This window comes from Onychomys torridus, chromosome 2 (genome assembly GCF_903995425.1).
Source record: "Onychomys torridus chromosome 2, mOncTor1.1, whole genome shotgun sequence".
Taxonomy (NCBI): domain Eukaryota; kingdom Metazoa; phylum Chordata; class Mammalia; order Rodentia; family Cricetidae; genus Onychomys; species Onychomys torridus.
This window is the reverse complement of record NC_050444.1, coordinates 148,045,233-148,062,030: the sequence shown is the minus strand read 5'-3', so window position 1 is coordinate 148,062,030 and position 16,798 is coordinate 148,045,233. Positions and strand designations below refer to the sequence as shown.

The following is a 16,798-nucleotide window of genomic DNA, read 5'->3' as shown; positions in this document are numbered from 1 at the left end:
GGTTGTCTAGGGTTGCTGGCTCGTGAGCTCTGGGACACCCTACCACCACCCCAGCGCCTTTGGGTACCCAGCATTGGGATTATAGGTGGGCCCTATGCTGACTTTTTCTGTAAGTGCTGGAGATCTGAACTCATGGCTGTGCCCACTGAGGACCCACTGAGCCATCTCCTCAGCCCCCAGTCAAGTCCAATAAAAAACAAAAAACAAAACAAAACAAACAGGTAAACTTTACCTGGTTAGGTAGCCTGGGAACAAAATAAGACAATCTTATGAACCAGCCAATCCCCATCTAGCAAACAATGGCCTGGACTCCATTAGTGCATGCACACAGGATGGGGTTGGGGGTTGGGGTGGGGAGTGTTGTTGGTGCATGGGAGTTGGTGGTGGTCTCCAAAGGCTACACTTCTTCTCTGTAGACTTGAATTCTGTCTAGAAATTCATACCTGATGCTCTCAGGGAAAGAGCAGTCACCTTGGGGCCTTGGAGCCAGCTATAATTAAAGGAAGCCTGACAGGAAGTAGGGCTCCTGGGGATGGACTGATAGGGAGACATTTCCTCCAACTGCATAGCTTCCTTTTCTAACGCCCTTACCGGAGCATGCCCAGTGTTCTCCACATAAACATTATTCCCTGAGTCAGCCAAATCCAGCTGGTGGCTACTGGCCCTATACCACCTGCCAGGGTTGTAGTCCCAGGAGGTGTTGACTCCCTCTTTCCATGACCCCTAGAAGGGCCTCTGGGCCTCTCCACACACAGGAGGAAACCTTGGCCCTGGGCTGTGAAGGTCTCAGGGCTCCCACCTGTGTGTGACCAAGAGCAACCTGAAGAAGGGCCCGTTAGCTGGATCCTGAAGAGGAGGTGAGGGCCTCATCATTGGTTGCTTATGCTCTAGATGCTTGAAGACACTACAGAGAACAGGCCCTGTCTGGCCATCATTGGAGACCACTGAGCACCAGCCTCGTTTTTAAAACCTGTTCAGCCATGTTCTGTTCTGGTATGATAAAGTAGATTTGTGAATACGTGTGTGTGTGTGTGTGTGTGTGTGTGTGTGTGTGTGTGTGTGTGTGTGTGTGTTTGTGTGTGTGTGTGTTTGCATGTGTGCGCATGCAGGCCAGAGGTCAAGATCAGGTGTCTTCCTCTCTCACTCCACCATATTTTTTGAGACAGAGTCTCTCGCTGAATCTGGAGCCCACCTGTTTGGCTAGGCTGACTGACCCGCAAGTCCCAGGGACCTTCCTGTCTCAGCCTTCCTATGTTGCAGACAGATGCGTGCAAGCACATCTGGCTCTTTTACATGGTGCTGGGGATCCAAACTCAGGTCCATAAGCTTGCGCAACAGCCCAATCTCTCCAGTCCTCATGAGTCCTCTGGAGCCCCAACGGGTATTTTAGATCATGATTTCAACAGCTGTCTTCAAAAATGGCACACATGTTTTGCAAAAATAACTGAACTCTGCATGGAAGTGAGGAAGGAAGGGAAAGACAGACCGGGTGTGTGTGCAGAGGTGAGGGGGAATCATACTGGAAGGCTCAGAAAACAAAGACAGGGGGATCATAGCAAATTTAAGGCCAGGCCAACTTGGACAACACAGCAAGTTCAGGATGTCTAAAACAAAACAAAACAAAATTTTTTTTTTTGTAAAGGAGAGGTGAGGTAAGGACAGAGGGCCGGGGCTCGTGGGCCGGCCCAAAAGGCGGCGCCGCGCCCTCGGGGCCTCCCTCTTCCCCGGGGCGAGCCCGGCCCGCAGAGTCGGCCCCGCTGACGCCCTCCCTCCCGGCTCCGCCCCGCGCCGCCCGCGCCGCGCCTTCCTCGTCCTCGCAGCGGCCGGGAGCCCGGGAGCCGCCACCATGGGCCGGGCCCGCCCCGCCGCGCGCCGCCCGCACAGCCCGGACCCCGGCGCGCAGCCCGCGCCTCCCCGCAGCCGCGCCCGCGCCCTGGCGCTGCTCGGAGCCCTGGTGGCCGCCGTGGCCGCCGCCGCCGCTGCCCGGGCCTGCGCGCTCCTCGCCGACGCCCAGGCGGCCGCGCGGCAGGTCGGCGGGGACCGGAGGGGGACGGTGCACGGGGCTGCCGGGGACAGTGGCTGCAGACGGAGGCGCAGAGTGAAGCTCTGCCCCGGACCCGGGAAGGGGGACTGGGGAGGCTGGACGGGACCATGGCCGGGACAGGGTCAAGTAGGGCCCAGCCTCCGGATGGAGAGGGAGGGCGCCCAGAGTAGACAATGGATGAAGGCGTGGACGTGAGCCTGGGACCAGCAGCGGCTGGGAGGGGGCAAGGAACTCTGGGACTGCTGAGCTGATATTTGAACAAATGGGCTGGCAAGTATGGAGGGGACTCTGGAAGAGGATGGCAGGAGCTACCGTATCCCGAAAGCAGCTGCCCGCTCCGGGACTGGGATAGGGGAGATTGGGGCCTGACAGGGCCTGTCAGCTCAGCCCCTTCCTCCCACACAGGAATCGGCCTTGAAGGTTCTGGGGACCGATGGCCTCTTTCTCTTTTCCTCGCTGGACACAGACCAGGATATGTACATCAGCCCGGAAGAGTTCAAACCCATTGCAGAGAAACTGACAGGTACCAGAGAAGCTGGGCACTCACGGGGCGCACATATCACGTCGGGTCCCCCTACCCCATCACCACCACCACCACTTTCTGGCTGGTGGGTGCACCCAAGCCGGTTTCAGTCGTGATTGTGAACGGTAACACTAACATTCCTTCACCACCTTCCCGGCCACATCATCAGGAGAAGGAGATACTGCAGGAGATGGAGACACCCGCTTGCCGGGCTAGAAGGCAGAGAACCAGGTTAGACCTGGCCATCTGATTGCAGGGCTCTGCCCTGGCTCGCTGGGGCTGAGGATCCAGAGAGGCTGTGTGCAGTGACCAGTCTGCAGATAGTCAGGAAGCGGGAGCCACAGCTGTTTCCACTGCGCGCGCTATGGCACAGCTCCTGGGTGCTGTGTGATTGATTCCTAGCGCCTACCAGCCGGTGCTGCTCAGGTGCAACTGTTAATTTTCTTAACATGAACGAGCAGGGTGATCTGAGTCTCAAATAAGTTATAAAGTGCTTGTCCGCACCCAGGCCGTGTGTCGGCGCACTTGTGAGTGTGGGTGGTCAGAGGTCAGCCTGTGTCAGTTGTCAAGTGTTGGTGCTCCAGCGCCTTACACCCTTTGTTTGAGGCAGAGTCTCTCCTTAGCCTGAACTCCTCCATTTATGCTAGGCTGGTGACCAGCAAGCAGCCAGGATTCTCTTGTCTCCACCTCCCCTCCCATAGTGCTGGGATTAGAGGCCCGTACGACTCTGCCTGACTTTACATGGGTTCTGGAGAGCTGAACTCATGCTTTATCAAGTGAGCCAGCTCCCTAGCTGCCACTGTCACGCCCCCACCCCCAACCTTTGGAGCTAGTGGAGATTGAACACAGAGCTTCGCTTCTGCTACTCAAATGTTTTACCACTCAGCTAAGCTGTAGAGCCCAGGCAGGCCTCTGCCTCCTCCTCAGTTTCCTCTCTGTCCTCAAACTTGTGATCTTTCTTAGGCACTCACCTGGGTGCCAGCTGGTTGTGGAAGCCTGTCCATGGGTGAGAGGCAGGGAAGAAGAAAGCAATTACTTTCAAGGGCAGGTACCATAGGACCATCCTGGGCTTACAAGCTTTCAGGGATGGGTGTGAAGGATGGTCTCTTGCTGGCCCAGGGTCCTGTGGACACTGTTAGACGATGGTCAAGTGAAAACGCAAATTTTAGAAGATTTCTTTATGTGTTTGTTTGTCTGTCTGCGTGTATGTGCACCATATGAGTGAAGTACCCTCAGCGGCCAGAAGAGGGCATCGGATCCCCAGGATCTGGAGGTACAGTTGCGAGCTACCATGTGAGCGCTGGGAATTGAACCAGGTCTCCTGGAAGAGCAGCCAGTGTTCCTAACCACCAAGCCATCTCTCCAGCCCCATCTATTTTGAAAGAGTCTCACTAAGCTGGCCTTCATCTCACTATAGAGTCCAGGCTAGTCTTGAACTTTGGATTCCTCTGCCTCAGCTTTTCAAGTAGCTGGGATTATAGATCTGTGCTACCATGTCCAGTTATTTTTGTTGTTTTGTTTTGAGACAGGGTCTCTACAATAGCAATAACAAAGGCTTGAGCCACCAAGGCCCAGTTGTTCCTAATAATTATCACTAAAATCATTCAGTACGCAAGGCAAACTTCATAACCCTCCTTTCTCTGATGTGCAGATTGCTGTTTTAAAATTCTGCTGGCCAGAGGTGGTGATACGCACGTATAATCCCTGCATTCAGGAGGCAGAGAGGGAACAGTACCACAAATTTAAGCCCGCCTGATCTATATAGCATATTCCAGGCCAGCCTAAGACCTGTCTCAAATAAGTAACAACAAAGGATTTACTGCATTGACTTACAGATAGAGAAATAACAACCATCATATAAAAACTGTTTATTATTAGTGTATATGCACACATGTACACATGCATGTGCCACAGCACACATCTGGAGGCCAGAGGACAAGTTTTGGAAGTTGGCTCTCTTCCTTGAGGCAGAACCTCTCCTTTCTTTTTTATTTATTTGTTTATTTTTGGATTTTAGAGACAGTTTCTGCATGTAGCCCTGACTGTCCTGGAACTCACTCTGTAGACCAGGCTGGCCTCGAACTCACAGAGATCCACCTGGCTCTGCCTCCCTGTGCTGGGACTAAAGGTGTGTGCCACCGCTGCCTGGCTGAGGCCAAGCCTCTCTAATTTCTGTTGTATAGCCCATGTTCTGGAGATAGAGCTCAGGTCAGGCATATGTGGCAGGCGCCCAGTACTTACTCACCCAGTCTCGCTGAGCCATCTCTCCGTCCAAAAGTGATCTTTTGAACAGGGCTGCTGTGGACTGGTAATTAAAAGGGCAGTTTCCTGAGTCTAACTCCTAGAGGTTCCACTCGGTAGGCAGAGGTAGGCGCTGAGCAGCTGTGGTGTGAGGAGGGAGCCTGGGTACTTCTGACGACTATGGTTGATCGGTGCCTATGATGTGCCCCATTCGGCTTGGCTAGTCACGGGTGCCGCCAAGTGCCGGGCGTTGTCTCTTCATCTGTCCTTGGGAGCCTGTGGGCAGTAGAGCTACCGTGTCTCATTCTGTCACAGACGACCATTCTGTCATTGCTTTGGTCGGTTTTCCTTCCCTTAACCCTGTACTGTGGCTCCATCCACATGGGAAATATGAGGACTTCCGCCTCCCCTTACGAGATGGAGATCCGCTGAGAGAAGTTAGCCAGCCCTAAACATCCAGAAGAGCAGAGAGAGGCAGGTCAAGTCTCCGCCACCGACGCTCACCCACTGACATTGTAGCCCATAGCCTGGTGCGTCTTGCTTTTCTTTTTGGTAAGATTCCCTTGAAAGAGTCCCTCACAGTCCCCTAAGATCCAGAAGAAGGTCATAACTAATCATGAATTCAGAATGACGCAGGCACAGCTTTGAGTTCTGACCCCCTACTTGCCTAGTATGTGACAATGGGGACTTCATCCCCTCTTATTTGCAAAATGGAATTGCTAATAATTGCTAATAACATCATCTGCTCCCGGGATCCACTGAAAGTAGAATCCCATGCGTTTGTCACTTAGGTGACCATTAGTTATTAGCCCTGTCCCACGCCTACTTCTTCATCACAGGAATCCTGAGAAAAGTGAGGCCTGGCACCCGGGCAGGGCCTCTTCAGCCACCTCTGTCCCACAGGGTCAGTTCCTGTGGCCAGCTATGAGGAGGAGGCGCTGCACCATGACCCCAGCGAGGAGACTCTCACCATAGAAGCTCGATTCCAGCCTCTGCTCACAGAGACCATGACCAAAAGCAAAGATGGCTTCCTAGGGGTGAGTCGGGGCACGGGAGGGACCCCTGTTGTCAAACTGCTTGTTGTACACTTGCTCCTGAGGATAGGCCTGTGCCCTCTCCCCTCCTCCCCCATGCTCTGTCTCTCAGTGTGCCCACTGCATCCAAGAAGCCGAGCTTGCTTTCCAGTTCAGTCTGCCGGGAGAGCAGGAGGGAGCTGCAGGAGCCCCTCCCTGCACAGGGAAATCTGGGAGAGCTTCCTGGCAGAGGTGACATCTGACCGAGGAGTCCCCAGGGACAAACGGGTGGGCTGGAGCAAAGAGCTAGAGTCATGGAGCCCTGATGATGAGCACTTTCTGTCTGTCTGTCTGTTTCCTGGACGCCTAGCCAACTTCCTGGCATGTGGCAGGTGCTCTGTCAAATGCCAGTGACCTGGATGCACAGTGCAGCATCTGGCCGGGACTATGAGGAGGATGAGCCCCTGAAAGAGGGGAGGGGAGAGGCAGGCAGGTGCTTGTGTTACTAGATTCTTCCTAGCTCAAGGCCCTGAGGACACAGTGAGCCCATTACAGGGTCAGCCCCACACCCCCACACCCCCAACCCTGCTAGCTGCCCCATCTCCTAAATCCTCTGGGATTCCTTCCTAATCGCTGGGGTTGCTTCCCACCTCCTTGCTTGCTGTCTCTCTGCCACGGAGCGGCCATTGCTCTATGCCCAGCCCGTACCTGCTCAGCAAAGCCCCGCTTCTGCATGAGCAAAAGCCTGTGGCAAGAGGTGACAGGCAGACCAGAGAGCAAGTGTGGCTGGCCCAGGGCCTGTGAGTGGTGTGCTGGCTAATGGGGCAGCGAGAGAAGAGACTAGATTGCTGAGGGTCTCTGTTTGACTTTCAGCCTTTGCTTTATAGAAGCCAAATTCCTCGGTGGGTTGGTTGTGAAATCAGTTTTGTGCTCTCCAGGCTGGGGGTGGTGGTGGTGGTGGTGCAAGCAGACCAGTTCCTGGAGTGGGTGGAGGCAGGGGGATGGATGGAGGGAACAGCCTGGAGGATACAGAAGGGGAAGGAGCAGGGTGTGGCTGCTGATGGGACGTGGGGAGCAGAGCAGGTAACTCCAAGTCCTGTCTGGGGACCAGAGCTTGGTGTGCTGTTTGCCCAAGTACGGGTTATAAGAAGAAAGAGAATATCACCACTTGGGACGCAACACATTGAGGTGGTCGGGGCATGTCAGGGGGCGGTCCTGTAAGTGGAACCATACAGGAGTGGTGGAGGGACTGATGGAGGCTTATGTAGACGATGGGGGTGGGATCTTGGTGAAGCCAGAGCTCAACCACCCTGTTCTAGGCCAGGTGGTACCTCCAGCTACTCAGCTGCACACCCTGAGTAAGCGGCCCTGGCCTGGCCTAGACCTGGAAAGCCACTGAAGCAGGGTGTGTGTGAGATGAGCCTCTCTCAGGCAGGACAGCGCTAGGAGTGTGGCCGTCTCTGAGACACGACCCTCCCCATGTCCCCTCTGCTGTCCCTGCCTATGGTCTGGCTGGGCTCGAGGGACATATTCAGGGCATCCTAGAGTTCTGGTTTCCCTGTCCCCAGGTCTCCCGCCTCTCTCTGTCAGGCCTCCGCAACTGGACGACTGCAGCCTCACCCACCGCGGTGTTTGCTGCCCGCCACTTCCGGCCCTTCCTGCCCCCTCCAGGTCAGGAGCTGGGCCAGCCCTGGTGGATTATCCCTGGAGAGCTGAGTGTCTTCACAGGCTATTTGTCCAACAACCGCTTCTACCCACCGCCGCCCAAGGACAAGGAGGTAAAGGACAGCACAAGGAGGTGCAGTCCCCACCTGGCCCTGGCTCCCGAGTGGCCCTTCCTATCCAAACCTGGACCCAAGCACCAGGCGTCCCTCCCCTTCCATCTCCCTCCCTGTGGGCCTCAGCTTACAGATCCAGGCCCCAGGGTCCGACAAGCCAGCCAAGGTCTCACTGCTGTCTCTAGGTCATCATCCACCGGCTCCTGAGTATGTTTCATCCACGGCCCTTCGTGAAGACCCGCTTTGCCCCTCAGGGCACTGTGGCCTGCCTAACTGCCATCAGCGACTCCTACTACACTGTGATGTTCCGGTGAGTGTCACAATGCTTGGAAGGGTAGGAAGAGGCCTCGCCATTGACCCCCAACTTTACCGCCTCCTTCCTTATAGGCACAGGCTTTCTGGGCCCCAGTTTCCTCAGTGGATCAGGGGAGTAACAGTTTCCCTAGAGGGTGAGAGGTGTCTGGCACTTTGCTTAGCCCTGAACTGTAACTGGCTGGTGGCCAAGGTGGTATCATTCACACACAGATCCAGAATACGGGGGACACACACACCACACACACACACATACACATACACACACATACACACACACACACACACACACACACACACACACACACACACACGTGTGCATCTATACGCACCTACCCTGGAGAAGGATGTTGAGGGTTGGGGTCAGGGCCAGGCTTCCAGGGAAGGAAGCAGAGACTGGGCCTTCAAGTCAAGAATAGTGGCATCCCCTGCTTTCTCCCTGTCCCTGATCCCACAGGCGTTTGGCCAAGGCTCCCTAGACTCTGGGAAACACTGGGGAGGAGTCCAGGCTTAGCAAACCCCATTCCCCACAGGATCCATGCCGAGTTCCAGCTCAGTGAGCCTCCTGATTTCCCCTTCTGGTTTTCACCCGGCCAGTTCACTGGCCATATCATCCTGTCCAAAGATGCTACACACATCCGTGACTTCCGGCTGTTCGTGCCCAATCACAGGTAGGAGCTAGCCCTGGCACAGCCTCAGCCCCCTGCTACTGCATTGTGCTACTGTTCCCCAGTTCCCTGAGCTCAGACATCAAGGGGCCCAGAGACCCTTGAGTCTCTCTCTGCCTTTTCCCTTGCTCCCCAGAACCACCACTTGGGAGGAACTTGTTGCTGACCAAGAGGAGGCAGCGTGAGGTAGCTAAGGGGTCCCACTGTCTTCTCACAAACATCTCCAGCATCCTCTCCATCTCTGGGGAAGCCAAGTTTGCAGATTGAGGCCCTAGAGCCACAGGCCCCCTAGGGTCTTCACTGCTGTCCTGTAGCTGCTAGTAGACCCTCCCTGAAGCTAGTGTCCCTTGTCCTCCTAAGACAGCCTGACCTAGCCTACTTGTGACGCTGAAGGGAAGGTCAGAAGCTGGGCAGGGCCCATGGGAGTCCAGGAGACTTCCCAGAGAGGTGACATGTAGCCAAAGCCCTTGGGAAGTGCAGGAAGTGGCCCATGGAGAGGCTGAAGGGAAGGTGGTCACCACAGAGTCTTGGTGGGACTTCTAGGACAGCCCTCTGACAGCCATTTGCCAGTTTGGGTCAGCCCCGTCAGCAGATCGGAGAACTGAGGGCGTGTATGGAGGGTGGGGATGGCTTCAATCGAGTCTTCCCAGAGAGCAAATGGACTTTCAGCAGACCCATGAGAATGTGTTCAAGGCTGGCACCTGAGCTGGGAGTCCTGAGGCCCCCATTCAAAACTTGCTCTTGGTAGCAATGGGCTGTGTGGCTGTGGGCAAGGCCCTGGCCCTCTCTGGGCCCCAGTTTCCTCACCTTCCAGGTAGAAGGCTAACTCCTGGCCTGTTTCACCCACACAGCAAGGGTAGCCGTAGTTGGCAGAGCCTACACCCACTGCACCCACTGTGAGAGAGAAGCCGGACAGAGACACCTTGATCTCATGAGTTTTGCCCAGTAGGGCAGAGGCTGGCCTCAGTGTACCTGTTTCGAGGTCCTGGACTGAATAACACAGGAGGTAGATGACCAGACAAGATCTATTGCTTCTGGGCCTGAGTCTAAGAACCAGGCCACAGGGACAGCCCTAAGGGTATTCAGTCACGCGCACAGACTGTTGCTTGGCGGTCCTGGGGCTCCCCCGTGTGGCAGACCGTCAGATTGCACTGACTTCTGCTGTCCTCTGCAGGAAGAGCCCGCCCGGGAGGTTCTTCCAGGGACCTTAGCACCAACATGGTTCTTACTGCTGCTTCTTCCTTGCCCCACAGTGAGGCACTGGCCACCTCTCTGCTGTATGTGGGTCATGTTATGAGAGCCCTTGTGAACTGTCCAGGCCTGGCCCAGGCTCTGCTGTCAAAATCCCAGTGACACCCTATGGAGTCTCAGTGTCTCCAGGGCTGTCAACAGGACAACTGCTTGCGTTAAACTAGATGGCACCTGACGTGTGACTCACAGGCTTTGATGGGGATGTTGTTTTACCCTGGCATCCCCAGATCCCTGAATGTGGACATGGAGTGGCTGTATGGGGCCAGTGAGACCAGCAACATGGAGGTGGACATCGGCTACATACCCCAGGTGAACACTCAGGTGCCCCTACCCAGATAGATTCAGCTGCAAAGCCTTGCCCTGAGCCCCGTCTCCCCACTTCTGCAGAGTAGACCATCCCTGAAGGTTTCTCAGGGCCTCTCTCTGAGACACCCCTCACCACTGACTTCCGGCCCAGATGGAGCTGGAGGCCAGGGGTCCCTCAGTGCCCTCTGTAATCCTGGATGAGGATGGCAACATGATTGACAGCCGCCTGCCCTCGGGAGAACCCCTCCAGTTTGTGTTTGAGGAGATCAAGTGGCACCAGGAGCTGAGCTGGGAGGAGGCTGCCCGGCGCCTGGAGGTGGCCATGTACCCCTTCAAGAAGGTGAGGCTGGGCACGAAGGCCAGCATGAGGCTCCAGGAGGCTATGGTCTAGTTATGGGCGCTGAACCGGAACATTGGGCCAGCTTGGGCATTGGACTCTGCCCTGATACTCTAAACTTGGAGAAGGGTCACGCCATGCCTCTTCACACACACACACACACACACACACACACACACACACACACACACACGCAAATGGATAAATACATACTTTACATGCATGCATAACCCCAAACAGGACCTCACCACTCAGTAGCTTCTGCCTTGGTTTGACCACAGGTCAACTACCTACCCTTCACGGAAGCCTTTGACAGGGCCAAGGCTGAGAGCAAACTTGTGCATTCCATCTTGCTGTGGGGAGCCCTGGACGATCAGTCCTGCTGAGGTGAGGAAACTCCCTGGTCGACTCTAAGGGAAAGTGGGGAGCTTCATACCCTATGGATTGGGCACATGAGGCCCCGGGAAGAACAGGACTTGGAGCATCGAGGACCTGGGCCACCTAGGACTGGGTCCCAGGGGAGGTTTGCTGTGCTTGCACTGAGCCTAGATGGTGCTAAGTATAGAAGAAAAGGCCAAGCAGATGTGTTCCTATTCGGCCATTTTAGTTTAGTGACCTTGACCAACAACTTCCCCTCCGAGCCTGTTTTCTCGCAGTGAGATGGGCAGAGTGTCCCGACTCCCAAGTCGTGACACTGGGAGTCAATGTATCTTGTACTCTGCAAAGTAAAAATCTCCAAGTGAGAGAGGAAACAGCGCCAGAAGCTGGGCTTGGGTTTCTTTTCTTTTTGGTTTTTGTTTGTTTGTTTGTTTGTTTTTGAGACAGGGTTTCTCTGTGTAGCTTTGTGCCTTTCCTGGATCTCACTCTGTAGACCAGGCTGGCCTTGAACTCATAGAGATGCACCTGCCTCTGCCTCCCAAGTGCTGGGATTAAAGGTGTGTGTGTGCCACCACTGCCCGGCAGGGTTTCTTATCCAGAATGTTCAACAAAGACCTTCTGGAAAGTTCTCTGGGTGTCCAATAGAGTTCACAGTTAACAGAAGTGAAGCTGAGTGGGGTGGGGGTCAGAAGGTTTCCTGGAGAAAGTGACTTTTGAAATGAGACTCTGAGGGATCATTAAAGGTTTATTGCATGATGGGATGAAGAGGGTTTGGGGTAGAAAGTGCCTGTGTAAAGGCCCTAGAGACAGCTAAATGGGATTGCGATAATGTCACTGCTAACAAGCTCCTGGCCACCCCGGCCTCAGCCCAGGATGCCAGGATGTTCATGTTGGTCCCACCGCCCTGTCATTGAGCATCCTTGGGGAGCTGTTCTTGGCTTTTTTACCCGTGTCATTTCTTGAGATAAGGTCTCACTCAGTGGCCTGAGCTAACCTATATAACTCACTCATCATATAATCCAGGCTGGCCTTCAATTCATAGTAATCCTCCTGCCTCCGCCTCCTGAGTGCTAGGATACAGGTGTGTGCCACCACTCCTGGATAGTATGTATTCTTTCAGCTTGCTATTTCACCTGGGTGCAGAGACATTCTGCAGCCCACAGAGTTTACCCAAACTGAGATCGTTGCTGTGAAATGGGGTTCCTCACCCTTGGCCTTGTCCTGAACAGGTTCAGGGCGGACTCTCCGGGAGACTGTCCTGGAAAGCCCGCCCATCCTCGCCCTCCTCAATGAGAGCTTCATCAGTACCTGGTCCCTGGTAAAGGAACTGGAAGACCTGCAGGTGAGCAAGGGGTCTGGGGGAGCAGCCTGTGGAGTCCCCAATTCAGCACTAGACCCAGGTACCAGGAAATGTCATTGTCCCCACAGATCCAGCAGGAGAACCCACTCCACAGGCAGCTGGCGGGCCTGCATCTGGAGAAGTACAGCTTCCCTGTGGAGATGATGATCTGCCTGCCCAACGGCACCGTGGTGGGTCCAGGGAACAGGGAGCAGCGGGCAGGGACAAGAGAGGTGGTCTCCTGAGCTTGTCTCAGCTGGTCTGAGGCTGTCATCTCTATCACTGGCATAGGGATCCTGAGCAGGAGACGTCAGAGGCACTTTGGCAGCAGGGGGGTGGGGGGGGGTATAACAAGGTACTTAGTACAGCAACAGCATCAACATGTCCCCCAAGGGAACCTTGTCAGTTCAGTGGACAAAATATGACCCAAGGGAAGTTTCCCTGGACCACTGTAGCCAGGGAGGAAGTATAGAGAGGAATAGAGGAAGGCCTGGCCTGAGCCAGCATTTCAGATCCCTCTCCATGCAGGCTGCTTAGAAGGCCTGGCATCAGGTCACAGCAGCTTTGGAAAATGTGCCCGTTTTCAGACTAGTAGAGCAAGGCTCCAACTCTGAGCAGCTGCCCTGTCTTCAGTCTCAATGCTACCAGAGTGGGAAGACAGAGCGACAGGAGGGTGGTGAGCTGGCTAGCCTTTAGGGGGCGGTAGCCAGGAGCAGGAGCTGGGGATGGGTGTGGGGGAAAGGACCTTTGCTGGAGGCTTCTGCTGGCCCAGGCTCAGATGAGAAACGCCCCTGGAAGTGTTGGGGAGGAAAGGCCTGAAGGAACAGTCAGGTGGCTCATGTGTGTTCTGGCTCCTGATCTGTGGAGCCTACCCTGAGGTCCTGAGACAAGGAGACAGGATTTGGGGGGACTCTTGACTGGTAGGCATCTCACATCTCCGTAGTCCCCTCATCCGTGCCTCACATTTTTGTTTGCTCACTGCATACCCACTCCACCAAGCTCTAGAGAGGCAAGGACGCTGGCATTCGGGCCCAAGTAGAGAGAATCTAAGGATACACGCTGAGCACTGGACATTTGAATAGGTGTTCAGGGTCATGAGAACAGAAGAGAAAGAGGCCATTTGGGAGGCATAGGAGTAGAGGAAAAGGTGGTACGGAAAGGTGGGTTTTCTGTGTAGTGGGTGAAGCAGGGAGGCATTCCCTCAGTAGAGGGCTACGTGGGAGCTGAGGAGGAAGGACACAGCCTGGCCTGGGCAGCTCGAGCCGGTGTGCTCACCCTCAGTGTGATAGCTGGTTTGCTTTCACCCCAGAGTGAAGCTCTGGTGATAGCTGGTCTAGGCAGATGTGGCCTCTGGCCTCCCCAGTTCTCCTCACCCAGCCCTTCCCCCAGGTTCACCACATCAACGCCAACTACTTCCTGGACATCACCTCCATGAAGCCTGAAGACGTGGAGAACAACGTCTTCAGCTTCTCGTCAACCTTTGAGGACCCATCCACAGCCACCTATATGCAGTTCCTGAGGGAGGGACTCCGGCGTGGCCTGCCCCTCCTCCAGCCCTAGTGTACTTAGAGTCCTGGAGAAAATGGACCTGGTGAGAACCTGGCAGGGCAGATTCCACACGCCCTGGAGCCACAGTGCCCTCCATCCATTTCACCCTGGAAATGGTTCCCACCTCATCCCCAGGCTGCCCAGAGAGGTCCAAGGTCAACTGAGGTTGCTCCCTTCACTTAGTCTGAATGATGGCGGATAGATGAAGGGGCCATCGATAGTAGCCTCATCAGCTCTTCCCTACTCCTCTGGCTCCGAAAACTTCAAGTCCCCCAAAACAGGGTCGGGGTGCTCTCCCTGGACCTTCCACACAGTGATATGGTTCAGGGCCTCAGTGTGAAGAAGGACTAGGCTGGAAAGACAGACTGCCCCTTCTTTCTTGGCTCCCCTCTCAAGCCACAGGAATCTAAGAACTTGGCCCTAGGGGCCAGGCTGCCAGCCCTCTGCCTGTTGGGAGCCTTCTCTCCTGGCCATCTCCCAGGCAGCTTTCTGTGCCCAGTGCCCCCAGCATGGGGTCACTGTCAGCTGGAGGCAGCCGTGGGAAGGGCTGCACAGACCCCTTCAGCAGAAGTGGAGACCATACAGTGCCGCCCTGCAGAGCACTTAACCTGACGACCCAGGCCTGTTTGGGGAGAAGTCGGTTGTACTTCAGCAGTGGGGTTCTGGGGGCGGGGCGGGGTAGCCCTATTGCCTGCCCCTAGCACACGTTCGTGACAGGACTGTTGGAGCCAGTGTCCCCACGACACCTCCCACCCTGACCCTGCTCCATAGAAGTTAGCCCAGTCAAAGAACAGAGCCTCCCCACAGGGTCCTGCAGACAAATGCATTTGCCACTCACTGGGTGGTCACTGGGTCCCCTTGGCTAGGGACTTGGTCCACATCCTGAACCACTGACCATGGCCAGTCTTTTTTATGCACACAGAAAAGGGTTTTTATATGAACTTTTTCACAGTTTATAGATATTTTTTAAGACTCTGAATGCTGAGGAGAAAGAAGGTGGGCAATGGCCTCCACCAGCAGCAGCCGCATGATGGCTGGGTCTGAAATCCCAAATGGATCCAGCCTGATGTTCTCGCAGTTGCACGTGGGGGGATATGCCCATCTCCCTTCTCTTCCACCTTTTTACAAGTAGTCTTGTGAGGATCGGTGTTTCCCCGGCTCCGTCCTGCGCTTCACACTCCCAAGAACTGCCTGATCTCAATCGCGTTAAGGCCTTCTTGACATCACCCGGGTTCCCTGTGTGCCCAGTTCTTTCCCCTGCCTCACCAGGGGCTCAGTCTTCACCCTAGCAGAGGAGGAAGGCTGGCAGCCGTTTCCTGAGCCCAGCTCCCCTGCCTGCTGCTCGACTCACCCCACGAGACCACCTCTCAGTCTCTGAGACGCCCTGCAAGGATCGTGCACATTTTCCCATGTGGTTCTCACTGCAAACCAGTGAACTGGAAAATCCCCTATTTTCAGACACTCGAGTCCTAGGAAAGCTGAGTGGCTTCCCAGGGTCACTCAGAGTCCTGGAGTTGTGGATCAAATCCACGTGACTCCAAGGGTGTGTCTTGGTTTTGGGAGTGCCTTGGTAGATACAGCACCCCTGCTCATTTCTCCGTGGTGGGAAAGAAATCCTTTAAAATCATGACGACTCCTGCAGGTGGTGGTGGTGCCTGCTTTTAATCCCAGCACTAAGGAAGAAGCAGGCGGATCTCTGTGAGTTCAAAGCCAGCCTGGTCTACAGAGCAAGTTCCAGGACAGGCTCCAAAGCCATACAGAGAAACCCTGTCTCAGAAAAACAAAATAAGATCATGACTCGTGATCTGACCAAACAGAGCAGGTGCCAATAGCTCTGACAGGTTCTCTGTCCTGAGAGGCAGTTCTTCCATGATCCCTACAGAGATGGAGGGCACCTGAGCACTTCACAATGCCTCTGCCGTCTTGTAGGCGTGTATGCCACCCAGCCTCAGAAGGGGCCAGAGTGGACTCCACACTGAACAATTCTGGTCCTATGTGAAGTACCAGTTGCAGGGGCTTTCTGAGTCTTCACCTAATGCCTCTGCACATCCCCAGCTGCCATCTTGTCACTTCTCTGTCTCTTTCTTCCCCTCATCCCCCCAATTACAGCATGTCCTGTAATAAAATTGGAGAGTCTAAGGGAACTTGCTGCTTCTCCTTTGAGCAGGATGCTTGGTTTCTGTCCTTCCGAAGTCTGAATGCTGCCCCTGTTGGGAGATGGGCAAGGATGGGCACATTTGAGCTGGACTGTCCTTGGAGCCTTGTCTGTCAGCAGAGGGCTTGAGTGACTTGCCTGGGGTAAGTCTGTAACAGATAGAATGATAAAATATACCAAATAATCTGGACCTTTGTGTTGAGAACGGTCCTGACGTTAAACCTGTTGTCTTGGAAGCTGAGCCTATGACAGGCATTAGGTGATTATAGGAGGAAATGCCCCTGTAGGGGTTGTTGGGGCAGCTCACTGGGCAAAAGTGCTTGCTCCCAAGACAACCTGAGTTCAGTCTCTGAATCTCATGTGGCAGAGAGAACCGATTCCTAGTTGTTTTGACCTCCACATGGGCACCATAGTGCACACACATGGTGGGGAGGGTGGAAGGAAGGGAAGACCTGTGAAAAGAAGGCCTGAGTCAGAAGAGGGCAAGGAAAAAGTGCAGAGCCAGAGAGCGTCGATGGACTAAAGCCCTCTGCACAGCCACATCAGCCTTTTGTGCTTGTATCGCTTTGGCTCGCATGGTGAGGTGAAGTCAGTTTCCAGGTTAGGGGTTGATGAAACCACTTACATAGCTTACGGGAACCAGAGAAAACTGAAGTGCAAGAAAAATGTAAGAAATGTTCAGTTGGGTGCTATGGGGTGGTGGCTTTGTCACTGATAGGCTGTGTGACCGTGATAGCCTACAAAGGGAGTGAGAAATTCCTGTTACCTAGAACTTGAATGGTGCCCCGTTTGTGTTTAGATGTAAATGTTTACAATTGTGATACAACTGCCCTGGGATTCAACACAGTGGTAGCTGTGCGGGTTTGTAGCCTGAAGCAATAGGCTATACCAATTCCCCTAGGTGT

The 16,798-nt window shown here is 54.7% G+C and overlaps 1 protein-coding gene across 1 annotated transcript; it reads left to right on the top strand.

Moving 5' to 3' along the window:
- The first annotated feature begins 1,784 nt into the window (after positions 1-1,784).
- On the top strand, positions 1,785-15,425 carry Selenon (selenoprotein N). Its single transcript, XM_036178982.1, has 12 exons — positions 1,785-2,029; positions 2,450-2,567; positions 5,712-5,845; positions 7,390-7,599; positions 7,785-7,909; positions 8,445-8,582; positions 10,058-10,139; positions 10,288-10,476; positions 10,755-10,860; positions 12,081-12,193; positions 12,280-12,381; positions 13,580-15,425. Exons 1-12 carry the CDS (start codon positions 1,847-1,849, stop codon positions 13,748-13,750), a joined length of 1,671 nt encoding a protein of 556 aa, XP_036034875.1. The 5' UTR covers positions 1,785-1,846; the 3' UTR covers positions 13,751-15,425.
- The last annotated feature ends 1,373 nt before the right edge of the window (positions 15,426-16,798 follow it).